This window comes from Salvelinus namaycush, chromosome 3, assembly GCF_016432855.1.
Source record: "Salvelinus namaycush isolate Seneca chromosome 3, SaNama_1.0, whole genome shotgun sequence".
Classification (NCBI taxonomy): domain Eukaryota; kingdom Metazoa; phylum Chordata; class Actinopteri; order Salmoniformes; family Salmonidae; genus Salvelinus; species Salvelinus namaycush.
This window is the reverse complement of record NC_052309.1, coordinates 17245729-17266361: the sequence shown is the minus strand read 5'-3', so window position 1 is coordinate 17266361 and position 20633 is coordinate 17245729. Positions and strand designations below refer to the sequence as shown.

Here is a 20633-nt window from a genome sequence, read left to right as displayed (position 1 = left end):
TTACATTAAGTACCTCATTGGAGGAGAGCTGGCTGAGCCAGTCATTGAGGAGAGGCAAGCCAACAAAAACAGTATTGGACCAAAATAGTCTTGAGATGCTTGTGTTCTGACTGAGGTACCCTGCTTTGCTTGAAGAGGCAGGAAGCTGCTCATATGATGAAGTTGTTGTTCGGTGACACAAAAACAGCTTGTAACAAGGGAGGAATATACAGAAAATGAGGATTCAATCTTCAACAGTTAGTCTGCTCAGGGGCACATGAGATGCTCAGGGGCACATGAGACGCTGAATGAATCAAAACAGAGGCTCAGTTGCACACATTCATTGAGCTCCTTCGAGTGGATCTTCTCCAATAGCATCTCTTATTTGGATTGATAAACAGAGTACATGTACACGGACTGTACGAAACATTAGGAACACCTGCTCTTTCCATGACAAACTGACCAGCTGAAAGCTATGATCCCTTATTGATGTCACCTGTTAAATCCACTTCAAATCAGTGTAGATGAAGGGGAGGAGACGGGTTAAAGAAGGATTTTTAAGCCTTGAGACATGGATTGTGTATGTGTGCCATTCAGAGGGTGAATGGGCAAGACAAAAGATTCCCCTAAAAATTAAAAAAAAGTTTGGCTTTTTAGTTTGGCAGGGTATGGTAGTAGCTGGGTTTTTCACACAACAGTTTCCTGTGTGCATCAAAAATGGTCCACCACCCAAAGGACATCCAGCCAACTTAATACAACTGTGGGATGCATTGGAATCAACATGGGCCAGCATCCCTGTGGAATGTTTTTGACACCTTGTAGAGTCCATGCCCCATCGAATTGAGGCTGTTGAGGGCAAAAGGGGAAGGGGTGTCCAACTCAATATTAGGAAGGTGGTCTTAATGTTTTGTACACTCAGTCTATAATAGGAAATCTTCAGTCATTTCTTTCTTCCAGCCAACATGCTGCTAATATGTCTCAGGCATGTCTCCAGGACACCTGGCAAATTTCTCCCAGCTCCTTCAAACTGCTCTTACACGGTCAGGTGGTTTAGACACATGGAACCTGTCTGGAGGAGAGACACTGAAAACACAGTCAGCTCCAGGGGGTGGATGGGGGCTCAGAGCGCTGGGGGCACGGTGGAGAACAGCTGGGCCTGATCATCAGCCAGGTCTGAGAGGTCCTCGGTGGAGAAGGTGAGGCCTCCCAGTTTGGCCAGGGAGCTAGAGCGTTTGAGCAGGGAGGGGACGGTCAGGCCGGCCAGCCTCATGCGGGTCTCCATCTCCTGGGTGCGCGGCCTGACCAGGCCTGGGCGTCCCCCGCAGTTGCTGTGGAGGCTGACGCTGCTGAAGCTCCGGGTGAGGGTGGAGCCATGGGGGGAGGACACAGGGGTCCAAGTCTGGGTGGACCACTGGGGGTACGACACTGGGGTGGTGTTCATCTGGGGGTCTGCGGCTGTGACCACACAGCTGGTAGAAGGGATGTGGGTTTCAGAATGCACCCTTACATCCCCCTCCACCTCCATCTCCTCCACCGCCAAGCTCAGGTCCATCTGCTCAGACAGCCCAGCCCCTGAGAGTGGACCTTCCATGGCCAGTCCTGAGAGCCTCTCCAGCTGCTCCGCGCTCTGCCTCACCAGCCCCAGCCCTGTCCTCTGTAGCTGGGCCAGGGCCTCCTGCTCCTGCTGTGGCTCCACTCCACCACTAGGAGGGTCCACCTCCACCCCAGCAGGCTGCAACTCCACACCAGGAGGCTGACCCGCTGGCCTCTCCCCCTCCAAGCTGAGCTTCATAAACGTGAGCTCTGTGATGGCTCCAGTCCCCGCCTCCCTCCCTGGCTTTGGCTCCTGCTCTTCCTCCTCTTCCTCCTGCAGCTCGTCCATGTCCTCCGTCTCCAGGGAGCAGTGTCTGTCTCGGGGCAGCTCCTCGCAGCTCATGGGCGACACCAGCCGCTGGCGGTAGGCCTCCAGGCGGGCAATGGTGGTAGGGAGGGCACAGGGGGAGTGGGGGGTGGGAGTGTTGGTGAAGTGGGTGCCAGGGGGGTCTATGGAGATAGTGGGGACCACCCCGCAGTGGCGTGTGGGGTTAAGGCGGTGGTTGCGGCCTCCTGCTGGGCGCTCACAGCGCCGCCCTGGTGGCAGACGCAGGCAGTCTTTACAGGACTGGTAGGAGGGCTTCACTTTGTAAGGGTTTCCTGTGCTAGCACTGTCCTAAACAGAAGAAACAGAGAGAGGAAGGGAATGCATGGTCAGGCACAGAGAGAGTGACAGGGTAACGGACCAAGGACATGACCTGACTTAAGGTCTCGAAGCTAATAAAACAGATTATGGACACCTATAAGATGATGATCTCTTAAATGAAATGGGATCAAATAAACACAGAAATATTACACTTACAGCATTACAATTAGAGGCTTAATATCTCAAACCTAACCCCAAGCCAGTTCAAGTTAAAAGTAAGCAAACCAGCATAATTCTTATAGATACAGGTATTAATTACTGTCCCACTCACGTCGAAGGCAGCGGGGCAGCTGCGCTTGGCAGCCAGGCGGTTACTGTTGTTGGCGTTCTCGTTGTTGAAGCGGTTTACGTTGGCCTGATCCTTCCTCTCCTCGTCCTCCGTCACTCCATCTCCTCCTGCAGGTGTCCGGGCCAGGGCGGCCATCTCCGCCTCCTCCTTCTTCGCCTCCTCCTCATCCTCCTCCTCCACCGTGCTGAACTCCAGGCGTAGCCTCATGTCCTCCAGGGGCTCCAGGCGGCCCCCACAGGTCTGGGCGGCAGTGCCCTCCCCGGGCAAAGCCAGTTGGGCCATGGGGAAGCCCTCATCCTCCAGAAGGGCGTCCCTCTCCACATCCTCGATCTCGATGAACACCCTTTCCATGCCCAGCAGGGGAGGGCCGCGCACTGGGGTGGAGGGCTCGCTGTCCAGGGCCGTGTCCGACAGCCGTCTGAAGTAGTAATTGTAGTTGAGAGGGTCCAGGGCGTCCACCTCCAGGCCCCGGCAGGGGGAGGCACTGCAGCCCTCTCCCCCCCAGGCCTCATCCTCCACGGGGGTATCCTCTCCACCACAACACTGGCCAGACGCCTCATCTGGGATGTCCTCCCTTCCCTCAGGCCTCCACAGCTTGTTGTGGCGCTGTTTACTGGGGAACACATTATGGTTATTCTAACCCCATCACTATGTAGAGAGTACACTTTATACAGACAAAATTAGATGCTTAGCCACTAATAAAACTTAAGGATCATTCAGTCACAATGACCTGCAGTCTATTTACTAACCTAATTATGAGCTAATAACCTTAGACTGCTTACCTTAGCTGACCCCCTCTAGACAACTACTGTGGTGAATTAACTGTCACATTTGACCTGACCTCTAGGCAGCGAGTTAGGTTGAGCATAATGAGGTTAAATATCTCAGGGTCCTTGCTCCCTGTGATCCTTGGGACATCCCAACTCTGATGTTAACCCATTGAAGTTGAAATGAAGGTTAGGGTTAGGATAGTGGTTAAGGTAAGCGGTAGGGACGTCTAGGGTTGGAAACTTTCCTATACATTTCCGGAAACTTTCTATGGGGAAGTTAAGCCCGGGAATTTTGGGGAATTTTGCTTAAATTCATCAAAAAGTTAGCTTATGAACATTTTGTGGGATGCACACGGCAATTCTAGATCTTGTGGCATATTTTGGTTAAACTATCCCCAATTCAATGGAATTGCAACCCTCTGCATGCACAGTGCATTCTTCCATCACATGTACAGCTGATTCTCAAGAATGCACACTAATGAAATGCTATTGAGCCCACACTACTACACTGTCTGAGCCAAGGACTACATGCTTTCTGGTAAGTTTTGATTACAATACTGGGTGGGGTGAATATATTTTATATGACATACATGATTTTTTGTTACCTCTAAATAGTAGCCTACAGCAAAGTGTGTTTAAATCATGTCTAACTTGTTAATTTCTGCTTGCTAGTTTTTGCTACCATGTGGGTCTAAGCTTGCTTGAGCCTGCTAACAGTGTTAATTCACCTGTTTCCATACATGTTTCATTTGAAAACATTTATCTTACAAAGGAGTTGTTTAATCTAACTGCTTAACTATTTATCTGTACATGGAATTGTATTTATTTAAAAAATATATATTTTTTATTATCATCTTTACAGGAAAATGTCACAGGCACTATCTGATGTGTGGAGACATTTCACTGCAGCTAATGTAGATGAAAAAGCTGTGTACATTTACAAATAAGAATGCAAGAAAGATGCAGAATCATCTGGCCAAGAGCATAAAGTTCCCTCAGCACTCACAACAGTGAGTGCTGTGAGTGCTGAAGGAACTTGTCTCTACTTCTATTATGAATCAGACACCTTATCAATAACAACAGCTCACGGTCCATCCTTCCTCCAGAAGTTTTTTTGACTCAATGGAGGAACGTAGTCAGAGAAATGCTGATGAATGTCTTGCTCGAGCTGTGTATGCAACTGGTTCACCTCTGATGCTCACAGGCAATGTGTTTTGGAAGAGATTTCTGAATGTTCTTCGCCGAGCATACACCCCTCCAACCAGACATGCTTTATCTAAAGTGGAGGAGTCCTGCCCTCACACCCATTGGTTGTGCTGCTCATGCATTGAATCTGCTCCTCAAGGACATCATGGCACAACAAATATGATATGGTAAATATCCAATGCAAAAAAACCATCTACAATTAAAATGGTATTAATTTGCATATATTCCCGTTAATTCCCATGGAAAGTTTCCACCTCCAAATATTCCCCAAAATGTGCAACCCTAGGGACGTCCCAAGGATAGCACTAACCAATACCTCATGACTGCAGTGGAGTAAGAATGAGTGGCAGATGCTCCTCATGTAGCACAGTTGGTTACATACCGGAGCAAACCTGCATATACCAGTACAGTACCCCAGTATACCCTGACTCACCTAGCGTCCAGGATGCCCTGGTACTCAGCCAGCTGCTTCATAAAGCCAGCGTTGGGCCGAGCAATGCTCCTCTTCTGCTTCACAAAGTTGTAGGCCTTCTCCAGAGTCCAGCCATACTCCTTCATGGCATACGCTATGACCGTGGAGGCTGACCGGCTCACACCCATCTTACAGTGGACCAGACACTTAGACTGGTTCTTCCTGTGGGGCAATAATGTTTTACATTAAAACCCTGTTAACTTTGAAGAAGTCTAATCCAGAGTGACTAGGCTTTCCACATAGTTTTAGTGTATAAAATAACCGCCCCCAGGTCCGCCCCCAGGCGGACCTGGGTAGTTCCTCTGTGTCTGCCCCAAGGCAGACACAGAGGAACTACCCACTACTTAAATCTACACTTCCTTTGTTGTTCTGCAGTAAATACTTCACATGCTGCAAGACGTGTTTTAGTTAGCTGTTCGAGAAGTAGGGTTTCGTTTGTTTGACAAGTAGGCACTCACTTCGCTCTGACGATGAAGTTGTAGGTCTCGTTCCAGTGGGCCAGCAGGTCTGTGGCCTCCTCATCAAACACCCGGATATTGTGGTAGGAGAACGTGCCCTGAAAGAAATTGTCTATTTCCCTGGTCACGTTCAGGATGTAGCCCACACTGCATCAAGAAGAAAAAAACATGTTTCAAGTTTTAATTTGTCATATGTACAGGATATACATGGTATACACAGGCCAACGAAAAGTGCTTACTGACAGAGTCCTTCTCGATAATGCAACAACAATAATAAATAAATGTTGATGTGTATACCGAGTGTCTAAAACATTAATGACACCTTCCTAATATTAAGTTGCACCCCCTTTTGCCCTCAGAACATCCTCAATTCGTCAGGGCATGGATTCTACAAGGTGTCAAAAGTGTTCCACAGGGATGCTGGCCCATGTTGACTCCAATGCTTCCCACAGTTGTGTCAAGTGGCTGGATGTCTTTTGGGTGGTGGACCATATACAGTACCAGTCAAAAGTTTGGACACACCTACTCATTCCAGGATTTTTCTTTATTTTTATTGTTCTTGACACAAACCGATGTGCCTGCATGGCACCTACTATCATATACTGTTCAAAGGCACTTACATCTTTTGTCTTGTCCACTCACCCTCTGAATGGCACACATACACAATCCATGTCTCAATTGTCTCAAGGCTTAAAAATCCTTCTTTAACCCGTCTCCTCCCCTTCATCTACACTGATTGAAGTGGATTTAACAGGTGACATCAATAAGGGATCATAGCTTTCATTAGATTCACCTGGTCAGTCTATGTCATGGAAATGTTTTGTACACTCAGTGTATATCTGTGTGTGTGGGAATGTGAGTGCATGTGTGCTAAGGTGCAGAGAATCAGTGCAGGTGGTGAATCCAGATCAAGTGTTCGGCAGTCTGATGGTATCAGAACTCATGCTCCAATACCGTCTGTCTGATGGTAAGGGAGTCAACAGCACATGGCTGTGGTGTGTGGGGTCCTTGACGATGCTGTGGGCCTTCCTCAGGCACAGTTTCAAGTAGATGTCCTGGATGGCTGGGAGCACAGTCCCAGTGATGTACTAGACCGTCTTCACCACCCGCTGGAGGGCCTTGTGATAGTGGACGGAGCAATTCCCGTACCAGGCCATGATGCAACTTGGTCAGGATGCTCTCAATGGTGCAGTGGAAGTATTTGGAGAGGACCTGGTGTGGCATGCTGAATTTCTTCAGCTGCCGTAGGAAGTAGAGGCGCTGTTGCGCCCTCTTGACAAGAGTGGTTGCGTTCCAGTGGGGCAGTATCTCGTTCAGTGGTGCTATCCGTGTTCCAACAACCAACATTTCTGTATTGGTAGGTCTTATGAAGGAGAGATGACCTGACATCTATTGTCCTTCATATGGGAATACAGAATAATACAACACTATGTTTGTGAGCCAGGGCTGATGGTTAGGGAGCAGGGGTGGTTAAGGAGACGTTCTAGTGAAATAGCTTTCGTGTTTGTGAGACGTCCACTCACCCACAGTCCCGTAGTTCCTCCAGATTGGAGGCATTCCACTCAGAGCCCTAGAGAAGACAAACACAGAATGAATTTCAAGACAACTTACTCCGTCAGGTTACAAAGGTCAAACTACACCAGGGTTACAGTAACAGTTGTGACAGTAGTTCAGAGGTTAGCGAGGAGGACTGTAGTTACTAGTTAGTGTTAGGGATACAAAGAGACAATTAGGATGTAAAGTTAGGGAAAGGTTCTCACCAGGTAGAGGTGGTCAAAGATGAGTGTGGCTTTGTCCATCTGACCCAGGATCAGCAGCATCTCATTGTCGAGGAACTCTTTGTACTCCTTCAGGTTACAGCTCATATGCTGCTCTAGCTCCACACGGATCTGAGAGGGGGAGGACAGGTTATACCATGCAGAGTTAATTGCCACAACAAACTGATCTGTGTGCCCGTACAAAGCCTGGTGAGTGGCGACACATACCTCCTTGGAAGTGACATTCTCCAGGTCCCGGAACATCATCATGCTGCGTAGTTTAGCTTTGATTGCACACTCTGTTCTCTCTCTCTCCGTTGGCCTGAATAACAACATATGTCAATATATCAATTCAATTATGAATGTAACCAACACATTTATCACTTTTGATTAAAACAAGAAATGCCCGGTTTACCCTGATGGACATACATTACCAATCTCAGAAGGTACTGCAACTAGAAATTGAAATTAATCATAAGAAAAATGACTTAACTGAATCTTACGAAACCGGATGATTCAGGTCTTACCGGTCGAGGAACATGGCAGGTGAGTCGGGCCGCGTGGTCTCCAGGTCGGTCATAGTGTTCCACTCGTTGATGCAGCTCTGCTCGGAGGTGATACAGCTCTCATAGAAGCCCATCCACGTGAGGGCCATGCCCCCTGGGAAGTAGTTGTGCCTGCGAGACATATCGCTTGCCTTATGGAGGATCTGCAGGGCAGACCTGAAGCCACACAGGTAGAAGAAGCTCCCAGTCTTAATACAGGTTCTCAACAGCAACTATTCAGAAGCTATTCCACTTATCTGATTATAGAGTCAGTCTTTTAATCATTGATTTTTAATGACGCAGGAAATTCAGAATATATTTAAAGGCCTGTCAAACCCAGAGAAAATGATGAGTCTGCTGAGAATGAAAAGAAAAGTGCATGCACATTGTAATGATAGCGGCATCTATTGACCAGTAGATTGTGCATGGACAACTGGCAGCGGGTTCGGTATCAAAGTGTTACCAGCCTGAATAATTCATCTACTAGTTTGTTTTTCCACTCATTGATTGTTGATATTAAAATGGAACCAACATGGTAGAGTACAGTCACTGTATGGTTTCAGGGAATATAAAGGTCACCAGACAATTCTATTTTGAAGTACCCAAATACAGTATCAAATCCAAAAACAACCAGACACTTACCACATGGCCTGCACAGAAACAGGCTTGAAGACATGCGATCGTCCTCCTGTGGTCACACTAAATCCTCTGAGGAGAGAGAGCAGATGAAGGATTAGAGAGAGGGGTCTGGGAGCACGAACAGGGGCTGAGCTACAAGGGTTTAGAGGACTATTCAGGACACATCCCAATGGAACATTCCTCCAGCACAGAGAGGGATGACTAACAGCTCAGCAAGAACTCATCTGCCACATGGAGAATTGAAAATGCCTGTAGTTGGCTGGACTGCCCACTGGAGGGCAGAGCAACTCATTCTGTGTCAAAGGGATGGGCTGTTTGAACAGGCTAAACGATCAGAGGTACTTCATGGTCGACTGTATATGCAACTTAATGTCTGTGGGATGCACTGTGACACATACCATACCTTTGTGGAAAGTTTAATGTATATTTATGTGAGGGTATAGACTGAGTATACCAAACATTAGGAACACCTTCCTAATGCTGAGTTGCAGCCCACTAATTTTGTCCTCAGAACAGCCTCAATTTGTCGGGGCATGGACTCTGCAAGGTGTCGAAAGCATTCCACAGGGATGCTGACCCATGTTGACTCCAATGCTTCTCACAGTTGTGTTAAGTTGGCTGAATGTCCTTTGGGTGGTGGACCATTCTTCGTACACATGGGAAACTGTTGAGCGTGAAAAATCAGCTGCATTGTAATTCTTGACACACAAACCGGTGTGCCTGGTACCTACTACCATACCCTGTTCAAAAGGCACTCAAATCTTTTGTTTAGCCTATTCACCCTCTGAATGGCACAGATACACAATCCATGTCTCAAGGCTTAAAAAGTCTCCTCCACTACATCTACACTGAGTGAAGTGGATTTAACAGGTGACATCAATAAGGGATCATAGCTTTCACCTGGTCAGTCTGTCATGGAAAGAGCAGGTGTTCCTAATGTTTTGTATCCTCAGTATGTAGAAGAGTAGCACTTACCCATCGCCATCTAAATGAATCTTCGTATCGCTCCATAGCGGTAGCACCATCCCGATAGAGCAGCTTTTACTGGGAGTTATGCAATGGAATAGATTATTACTCTATGACAACAACAAACCATATTGTAGCGTAATACTGCTGGCTAAGGAGGAAAGACGGGTACCTGTCCTTATCGGTGAAGTCCATCCCTAGCAGGATATTCTCCTCTGTGTCCTGTCGACCACTGGTGTAGACCACAACCATGTACCGCACGCGGTCAGACCAACCGCTCTCTAACCGTACAGCCTGGGGAACAGTAAGAACAGGTTACACTGTGTAGCATTTGTTTGTCAATAAAGATGGATGGTAAGTACATCTGAGATGGGAATTTGACTCACCAGTTTAATGCGGTCCTCAGAGCGGAGGGTGTTAATCATAACCTGCAGATGTTGAGGTAAGTCACCTGGGAGAGAAGAGAACCGCATACCATAATCTTACTTTAGGATAGGATAAAGTAATCCTTCTAACCCCCCCCCCCCTTAAAAGAGTTAGATGCACTATTGTAAAGTGGTTGTTCCACTGGATATCATAAGGTGAATGCACCAATTTGTAAGTCGCTCTGGATAAGAGCGTCTGCTAAATGACTTAAATGTAAATGTAAATGTAAATAATCCAGATCAAGCAAGCCTCATAATCAGACATATTGCATAACTGTGTCCAGCTCTGCTATCCAGGCCCCTACTTAGACTGGTACCTCTGATTATGCCCACCTGCAGGGTGATCCAATACCAGCCACAACAACACGTCTGTATTGAAGTTACACATTGCAGAGCAAAGCCTGAACATCTCATGACAAGACGGGTAAATAAATGGGAATGGTGTACCATAACATCTAATCTCAAGTACAACCCTCAGCTAAACCCATACAAACGTGCAGAAGCAGTCTGTCATACACGTAAACACACAGATAAATGGATGGCAGGTTAATCAGAGCTAAGCATTGACTTGAACGTCTGGTGATGTAATCAAGAAATCTGGAGTGATCCTCACATTGATCTTGTGAGTAACCTGCGTATCATAGGGGAGGGGAGGGGTGTGTTAGGACTCCAAATGAGGGGATAGCACTCCCCGATCTAACTAATCTCAACAACAACCCTGCTATAAGACATGCTGCATCACACACATAGGCCTACCCGTACATATACACACACACACCAATGAGGTAACATCATATGTGCTGCAGGAGGGTTAGTCTAGCTTTGTGAGTTTATGTAACATCTTGATGGGAAAAAAATAAATAAAATCAAACAAGCAGGATCTATAAAGCCCCTTGTATGGTTTGTCTTCTCCCTTCGCCGGGTTACTAGGCAGGCTCTAGGGTCACACCTGGACCTACTTTGACAAACATATCAAAGCTAAAAGCAGACAAGTACCTGCCTCGAGGGCAGTCAATGGCCAGGTAATCCTTCAGTGAATATGGGTTGAACACAGGCTCAACCACAAAGGCCAAGCCAACCTCAGACAATATTACCTTGTCTTTAAATAGAACTATTGAACTTTAGCAGTGGCATTGTCACGGTTCACTGAACAAATCTAATAAAATTTTATTTGTCACATACACATGGTTAGCAGATGTTAATGCGAGTGTAGCGAAATGCTTGTGCTTCTAGTTCCGACTATGCAGTAATATCTAACAAGTAATCTAACCTAAAAATGTCACAATAACTACCTTATACACACACAAGTGTAAAGGAATGAATAAGAATATGTACATAAAAATATATGAATGAGCGATGGCCGAATGGCATAGGCAAGATGCAGTAGATGATATAGAGTACAGTATATACACATATGAGAAATATAGGGTATGTAAACATTATATAAAGTGCCATTGTTTAAAGTGTCTAGTGATACATTTTTACATCAATTGTTTTATTATTAAAGTGGCTAGAGATGAGTCAGTATGTTGGCAGCAGCCACTCAATGTTAGCGGTGGCTGTTTAACAGTCTGATGGCCTTGAGATAGAAGCTGTTTTTCAGTCTCTCGGTCCCAGCTTTGATGCACCTGTACTGACCTCGCCTTCTGGATAATAGCGGGGTGAACAGGCAGTGGCTCGGGTGGTTGTTGTCCTTGATGATCTTTATGGCCTTCCTGTGACATCGGGTGGTGTAGGTGTCCTGGAGAGCAGGTAGTTTGCCCCCGGTGATGCGTTGTGCAGACCTCACTACCCTCTGGAGAGCCTTACGGTTGTGGGCGGAGCAGTTGCCGTATCAGGTGGTGATACAGCCCGACAGGATGCTCTCGATTGTGCATCTGTAAAAGTTTGTGAGGGTTTTTGGTGACAAGCCAAATTTCTTCAGCCTCCTGAGGTTGAAGAGGCGCTGCCGCGCCTTCTTCCCCACGCTGTCTGTGTGGGTGAACCATTTCAGTTTGTCTGTGATGTGTACGCCGAGGAACTTAAAAACTTTCCACCCTCTCCACTACTGTCCCATTGATGTGGATAGGGGGGTGCTCCCTCTGCTGTTTCCTGAAGTCCACAATCATCTCCTGAGGTTATTATCCTGACACCACACTCCGAGGGCCCTCACCTCCTCCCTGTAGGCCGTCTCATCGTTGTTGGTAATCAAGCCTACCACTGTAGTGTCGTCTGCAAACTTGATGATTGAGTGGGAGGCATGCATGGCCACGCAGTCATGGGTGAACAGGGCCAATGAACAATGGGCCCAGTGTGTGTCAAGAGTATGTATTTACCTGCATGTTTGTGGTGTGCCAGTGTGTTTACCTGTGTGTTTGTGGTGTGCCAGTGTGTTTACCTGCGTGTTTGTGGTGTGTAGGGGTCTTGGGTCCCTGTGCATTGGTGCCCTGTTGCAGGAAGAGGGCAGCTCCTTTGACCATGAAGAAGCTCTCGCTGAGGCTGAAACAGACAGGGAAATAGGGTTTCTAGTGGTTTGATGTTGTAACACACAGGGGAAGCATTCATTAGAGAAGTGAAAGAAAGAGTACAGACTGTACTGGAAGTAGGCAACAGATCATCAGCATATCTGAATAGCACGTTGGACAAATCATTGTACTGCTTCAACAGCTTAAGCACCGTCTGTGGCACACTGCACTCCACAGTACCTATAGTAAGTAGCATGGCGTTCTACTCTAGAACAGAGAGGACATTTGAAATAGTCACTCCTTCTTACACCTGCTTGGTGTCTCTTCCCTGTTTTGTTGTGCTCCATTTAAGTAGATCCACAGATTAACAGTATGTCCGTTGTCACAAAACTACCCAGCCATAGTCTACTTTCCTTTCCATGATGTATTTAACAGACTATGCAATCACCAGTGCGTTCACTTCAGGGAGCCAAAACATTCATTGAAAATGATCATGTGGAATGTGGATGCCCTGCTGCAGACTCTCCTAAGGCTGATGTGGTTCAATTAACTGTCCAACCCACAGTATTCTTCTCACTTGTCAATGAGTGAGGCTGTTTTTGTCCAGGAATGAAGACAAATGACCTGGAGACGTAGAATGCGCATAATCAGAGAGCAGAGCTACAGTGGGAAGAGGCAGGATGGGATGGCTGTTAATTGCTTTTCCAAAGTTTAGTGACTAGCAGGAAAGGATGTTCCCAAATTCATCAGGAAGTAAATGTGAGCAGGTCTTTCCTTTATGAAATATTTCCCTCAGATATTAAACTGACAGAACGTGGTTAGGTCCCCTGACCTATCGTTGGGGCAGATAATTGAGCCCACCACTGAAATATTTCCTCTGCCTTTCTTCAGTCACCACCATCTATCCCTCCCTTCTCTGGCCAGGGATGGGCTCTCCTGACTGCCCAAACCCCTGTGCTCGAGGCACTGACCACCCCCGGATAAAATATAGTTTTTCCTTGGACTTAGCAATGTCCAGGAAGAAAAGAGTTGGGTGTTTGCTGGCCACAACATTGACCAGGAGGAACAGAACTGGGCTTTGTTAACAGGCAGGCTGCCCTCTCGCTCTGCCACCACAAACAAAGCATGGTATGACAGTGGGTCCATCACAAGACCTTTTGTTTCTGCCCCGCTGTTACATAGCATTGTTCCTTTTCAGAATGTCCTGAAAAAGATGAGGGTGGCCTCGATCAAGAGGTCAGAGAGTTGGGTAGGGTACCATAACAGCTCATCTTCAGATGTACTGTAAATGGGATGAACTGAATAGCAGTAATCACAGATGGATGTATAGACTTAAAGAGAAAGCTTTATGGAAAACGCTCCAGCTACTGTTGATCCATCCATTACACCATTACTGAAAACAATCAGAGCATATCCCCATCTTTCTAAGGCTGAGTTTACACAGACAGTCCAATTCTGATAATTTTTTCAATTATTGGCAAAACAGCTGATCTGATTGGTTAAAAGGCCAATTAGTGGAAAAAGATCAGAATTAGGCTGCCTGTGTAAACTCACCTTAAGAACACTCAAGAATAAATATAGACAGCCATAAAAACAATGCCCGTAAGCAATTCTAACAGTACGATCAAATGTAAGATTAAAGTACAATTTGTATTGATGTATAAGAAAAAATAAGTTGTCAACCCTGGAAAAAACCCACAGAGCTATCCAAATAAATGACTAATGACTAATACAGAAAATGCAGGGTGCACACTTACAAGTTACAACCATTCAAACCATTGTCGCCATTGTGCTACCTCTTATCAAGATAGAAATGCCAGTGAGAGATTCACTCAAGGAGAGGCAATCCTGAGTGTGTGGAGGACTTCCATTCGCCAGATCTCTCTCTGACTCAGGACTGCGTTGTTCACAAAGTGAGGCAGCATGGTAAGCATGGCTTCCTGTGAGGGCTCCACCACAAGATGCATCCTGATTCTGGAGCTCTCCCTCAGTAGCTCTCTGGTGTCTACTGGCTTCCTCACAAAATCTCCTCCACCCTTATAGCTTCTTAGCACATCCATGTGCAAAAAATACATTCACAAGCATTTTGTGCCTCAAAAACGAATTTGTTTTCCAAAGTATAATAACTGATATAGCCCTGGGTTCCTTTTTTCCCTGTAAAAAGGTGCAGATTGGGTTCAATAGTCCGATGATGTATCCTGTCTTGGTCTGGTGCGTCCGTCTCCCCCTCCTGTCCGTCTGGGCTGTGAGGATCAGTCTTCAGACTTCTGCTGCGTCTGTTCAGCTCTGCCTCCTGCCTCAACTCCCGACCATCAGCAGCAGCTTATCTCCTCACAGCACGCGCTTGAGCAATCAGAACTCCCGACACAAAAGCACCATTCAAGCATGTTTCACGTTAGCTGGGTTGGGTGGCAGGGAATCTAGCTTGCTTCAGTCTACAAAGCACACGTCTGTAGAGTGAGTGGATGCTCTTTGACATGGAAGATCCCAGAGGATCTCTGATGAGCCACTGAGTCAAAGGAAACATGCTACTCATTGAGTGGCATATTCAACTTTGTATGAACCATAACTCCATCACAGAACACATATCCAATGCCAGTGTGAAGCAATTTACGCAAGCTGCTAGTTAGACACACACCAAGGACATCTTCCCTTTTGAAGTCTGCAAACACACCTCTCTCCTTGACTGTTGCATAACCCTGTCTGGTGCTTGAGCTTTCTGGCTGAGGCAGCCAGGGTACTGTGACAACCAAGGGCTGCTGGGGGGTAAATGTGGATCAGGTTTCTGCCTGACTGATACAGTATGGCCCTCAGAGAGGTAGACTTGCTGACATCACTGGGTCCTAGGGTCTGAGAGAGGACAAGATGAGCAGAGCTAATGTGGACTGGGCCACTTCCAATAATCAATGGTGTGACTGCTCCGCCCTGCAGCATTTCTCTGGTGACTATCCATCACTATCAAGTTAAATGTCTTTGCTTTAGCCTTTTAACAACAAAATATGTAATGGCACAAAACCACTAATATCAATCTTTTTTTTCTGTGTGTTTTTACCTTCTCTCGTCCTACATTTTCTGCAGGCAGAAGCAACTCTGAAGGAGGATTTTACATGATCAAAATTTCTCCCTATACCACCTTTCAAACGTTCCTCTATCTGCCTTGTACAACCAAGAAAGTAATCTACCTTATCAATGTTATAATCTCAACCCACCCTGTGTGTGTCATGTCTAGCGGATGGGGGAAACTTGTGTAAGGCTGAAACTCCCCTGGCCCAGCCAGGTTGGACTAGAGCATGTATTTCCAAACTGGGGTAAGTACAATGCTTGTCAGGGGACTGTTAGAATATACAAATGTAAAAAAAATTACGCCAAATTTTTCAGGGGCACGGCAAATTTTTATTTTACGTAATATTTTTTACATTTGTATATTCTAACAGTCCATTTATATTTTCCAATGGGGCTATACATTTGGGTGAGTTTTTTTCCCCCCTCACCTGAGTAGCCTCGTTTCACTGCCAAAAATAAAATTAAACCATCTAGTGTTCAGCGAAATAACAACACAATGTCAGATACAGGTAGCCTAGTCAAATAATTAACATCCAATCACATTAACCATGAAACTCTCACGGGAATTCCACTAACGGTCCGTATGTAGCCAAACGTAGCTGCTGCTGATGTTGGTATCTGTACTGATGGTGCAAAAGCAATGACAAGGAGACATAGTGGAGTGGTAACGCGCATGCAAGCAGTTGCTCCCGACGCCACTTGGGTACACTGCAGAATCCACCGAGAGGCTCTTGCTGCCAAAGGAATGCCTGACAGCTTGAAAGACGTTATCTTTGTTAAAGCAAGGCCCCTGAACTCTCATGTATTTTCTGCATTATGCAATGATAGGGGCAGCGACCATGTCATGCTTTTACAACATACAGAAAGAAGTGAGCTGGTTATCAAGGGGCAAAGTATTGACACGATTTTTTAAATTGAGAGACGAGCTTAAAGTTTTTACTGACCATCATTTTCTCTTGTCTGACCGCTTGCATGATGACGAGTTCTCACACGACTGGCCTATCTGGGTGATGTTTCTTCTCGCCTGAGTGATCTGAATCTAGGATTACAGGGACTCGCCGTAACTATATTCAATGTGCGGGACAAAATTGAGGCTAGGATTAAGAAGTTGGAGCATTTCTCTGTCTGCATTAACAAGGACAACACAGGTCTTTCCATCATTGTATGATTTTTTGTGTGCAAATGAACTCCATTTAATAAATGGATTGTATAGTGTGTGTGGCAGGCTTAAAATGTCAAAAAAACATTTGAGAGTGCGCTGACATTGGTGCTTAGAAGGGGTACGCAGCTGGAGGTTGAATGTTTGAAGGGGACCGGGACTATAAAAAGTTTGGGAACCACTGGACTAGAGAACTGAGTGTCCAGCCAACACTAGGCCTACTACAACAGCAAGGCCAAAAAGGTCTTAACAAAACTAGCCCCGGCACAACAACACCATGACATCACATCCTTCTGTAGCTGAGTAGAGGATTCCACCTATGCTATTCACTCCCAGCTCTGCAATACAGCTGGATAGTGTTTCTGATTTGATGGAATGTATAATGGTGGTTAATGGGAATGGTAACTCTGAGTGTTGGACCATTATCACTGTTATTACCCTTGATACAACTAGGCCTACATCTCAGTGTTTAAGGGTCCCCAGATGGAGACATTCTTTGTGAACTGTAATGGACTGCAATGGTGTGAGATGTTCCATCTCTTTTGCAAGCGCTCATTAAGGTGTGGGCCTATTTATTGAATACTAGTATTACATTATTCATATTTATCTACAATGTGTGTAATTCTGCACCAGTGTCCATGTTATTTCTTCAGGACATTCCTGGGTGCTTCCTACTGTAACCCAGTCCTGGAATTCCCACTGACACCAGGACCAGGGGTCAATATCCATAGGCCTTGGGAAACTCAGATTTCCTGGTCAAAGAAATGTATACCAATCCCTCCCCCAGATGGAGCACAACAGATTGTTACTATACATTACTGTATCACCTAATGCATGTGCATGCACGGCTTCTCAGGGAAATACATGGCCAAAAGTATATGGACACCTGCTCGTCGAACATCTCATTCCAAAATCATGGGCATTAATATGGAGTTGGTCCCCCATTTGCTGATATAACAGCTTCAACTCTTCTGGGAAGACTTTCCACTAGATGTTGGAACATTGAATGGAAGCAAGTCCTCACAGCAGACATAAGAGCATTAGTCATGTCGGGCACTGATGTTGGGCGATTAGGCCTGGCTCGTAGTCAGCGTTCCAATTCATCCCAAAGGTGTTTGATGGGGTTGAGGTCAGGGCTCTGTGCAGGTCAGTCAAGTTCTTCCACACCAATCTCGACAAACCATTTCTGTATGGACCTCGCTTTGTGCAAGGGGGCATTGTCATGCTGAAACAGGAAAGGGCCTTCCCCAAACTGTTACCACAAAGTTGGAAGCACAGAATTGTATAGAATGTCATTGTATGCTGTAGCGTTAAGATTTCCCTTCACTGGAACGAAGGGGCCTAGCCCAAACAATGAAAAACAGCCCCAGACCATTATTCCTCCACCAAACTTTACAGTTGGCACTATGCATTTGGGCAGGTAGCGTTCTCCTGGCATCAGCCAAACCTAGATTTGTCCGTCAGACCGCCAGATGGTGAAGTGTGATTCATCACTACAGAGAACACATTTCCACTGCTCCAGAGTCCAATGGCGGCCAGCTTTACACCACTCCAGCAGACGCTTGGCATTGCGCATTGGCGATCTTAGGCTTGTGTGCGGCTGCTCGGCTATGGAAACCCATTTCATGAAGCTCCCAACGAACAGTTCTTGCGCTGATGTTTCTTCCAAACGGTAGTTTGGAACTCGGTAGTGAGTGTTCCAATCGAGGACAGACAATTTTTACGCGCTAAGCACTTCAACATTCCCGTTCTGTGAGCTTGTGTGGCCTACCATTTCACGGCTGAGCTGTTGTTGCTCCTAGACTTTTCCACTTCACAATAACAGCACTTACAGTTGACAGGGGCAGCTCTAACAGGGTAGAAATTTGACAAACTGACTTGTTGGAAAGCTGGTGTTCTATGACGGTGCCACGTTGAAAGTAACTGAGCTCTTCAGTAAGGTCATTCAACTGCTAATGTTTGTCTATGGAGATTGCATGGTTGTGTGCTCGGTTTTATACACCTGTCAGCAACGGGTGTGCCTGAAATAGCCAAATCCACTAATTTGAAGGGGTATCCACATACTTTTGGCCATGTAGTGTATAATAGCTGACCTTCGACCCCCAATATGTAGCTGGACATAGAGGCCTGTAGTAATTTAGCCAGGCACCTAGGGAGGGCAACAATGTTTTCCATATAGATCACGTCACCATAATGCAAGAGTTCTTTGAAAACAAACAAACTACTTTTTCTAGATTCAAATATATGTTTGTTAGTTTTTTGGGGGAGAAAATGGGGGATGGAGAGGCTTACCTCTGATTTGCTCTCCGGTCATCATCACGCCCTAATTCCTGCAAGAGAAAGACAGAAATGTTACATACACTGTAGGCCCACTAGAAACCCTTCCATCAAGGCTGTGCAGACAGTACAGTAGCATGCATTGCGCAACAGCAGCACATGACCCGTATGCCCTGCTATGTCCTTCCATGCTCCCCTTGCTACCATACCTAATCACAATGTCACAGTACAATGACTGGTGGAGACAGAGAGATTCCTTTCATTTAGAGTTATGGGTAAATAGACCACCACTAAGTGATGCTCTTGATCTACGTGGACAAGTAACTAAATATAGGCTAGACATTGGGCCTTTGTACCAGTAGCAATGCTGTAACTCCCCGAGGACAGAGGACAGAGTGGTTGAGGTTGTTTGTTGCATTAGGAGATCTGCATAAAGCTCTCTCTCTGCGTTTCATGACAGGTTACAGTGTCGAAAAGAGCACATAGGCCTAGACTGCGCTTGATCTGTGGATCTGATGTCAAAGAGGCTATTTAATACCACAGCTCAAACTCAGTCACAATTGTAATCTAGATACTTTCAGATATAAAAGAGGTATACAGACTTATATACCGTAGGTAACCAACTCAGTATGAAATAATTTCTGCAGCAGTATCTTTAATGATGTAATTAGTATGACATCATTTCTGCAGCACACAGACAGCCATGTGTGTGTGTGTGCGCACGCGCCTGCCTCCATGGAATTCAAGCCATGACGGATTAATTCGCTTTTGAAAGTCATCATGTGCTTTATTAGTAAGATCAGAGTGATGTACCAGTGTTTAAACTGAATTTATGGGACATGAAGGAGATGCTTTACGTTAGGTTTTAAAACGTGTAATACACTTGCATTTAATATAGAATACAGTGTATCAGCGCTCTCTACTGGCCATACCATGTCACTATCTATGATCTCATATGTTTTGAAATATAAGCTCACACCTGCCACAGTAGTATTTTGACAGTGATTGAAACGAGCGGGTACCAACAGCAACATCCCTGACTCAGTAGTGATGTAATGGTGTACATAACTAGGCAAGTAGCTGCACAACACTGATGAATCTCACTCTATAGTCTCTTCCATATGCAAGCTGAAGCAAGGAATTTAAACAAATGTCATGACTGAAAAAATCTAAGCAAAATCCTGAAATAATGCTTTCATTAAATTGCCTTGCAGTATAAACACATATTTGTCTTTAAATCACAAAAACTGAAGGCAGAAATAAAATGCTGCCATATACAATTAATGCATTGTTCTGGTAACTAAATCACCGGCTCAGATTTTGTTTAGAAGCTAATAGCGCGGGGCTGGACTACTTCACCATTCTAAACGGATGGATTCCATAAAGTCTATTAAACGATGTCCATACAAAACAGTCTTGCCGTGTTACATAAAATATGTCACTAAATTGCAAAAAAATTATATTGACAACTGAAAACGTCCTCTGCAATGCTGGGCCTAGTGGATGAGGGACGTGAACATCGGGCGCATCCCCGGCGTTTCCTCTACCGCGCTGCCTACGTAGAGAACAACTCCCGCAGTTTCACTTACCTCCCCCGCGTTGGTGCTGGCGGTGGATGCTGCGCTCGGGGTGGGAGAGCGCTGTAGGGTTACCAGGGCCATGGCTGGCTACTGCTACGGAGAGGAGACCTTTGAATGGGGGGAAGGAAGGCGCGTTGCTCTGGGCCAAGATGCGCCTAGATTGACCCTGTGCAGCACAGGAGAAAACGCTCAGGATCGCATTAAATCTTTCTTGCCTCTGATTTCACCATCCTGATAAACCCATCACCGGCTTCTGACTCGCCCATCCTTCACAGTTCGTTTTAGAATAGTCATTTGTAAATAGTTGTAAAGGCAAGTATGCAATTTTGTCCATCTGTGTCATATACCATTTATCGTGCAGACAA

At 45.9% G+C, this 20633-nt stretch overlaps 1 protein-coding gene across 1 annotated transcript; it reads right to left on the bottom strand.

The window, feature by feature from the left end:
* Positions 1-1099: 1099 nt before the first annotated feature.
* Positions 1100-20349, bottom strand: LOC120043103 (protein phosphatase Slingshot homolog 1-like). Its single transcript, XM_038987829.1, has 15 exons — positions 20278-20349; positions 18704-18741; positions 12123-12223; positions 9707-9771; positions 9493-9614; positions 9330-9398; positions 8358-8423; positions 7698-7892; positions 7399-7492; positions 7174-7302; positions 6937-6983; positions 5414-5560; positions 4917-5117; positions 2490-3120; positions 1100-2188 (listed from the first exon to the last, which is right to left on the bottom strand). Exons 1-15 carry the CDS (start codon positions 20347-20349, stop codon positions 1100-1102), a joined length of 3066 nt encoding a protein of 1021 aa, XP_038843757.1.
* Between the last annotated feature and the right edge of the window lie 284 nt (positions 20350-20633).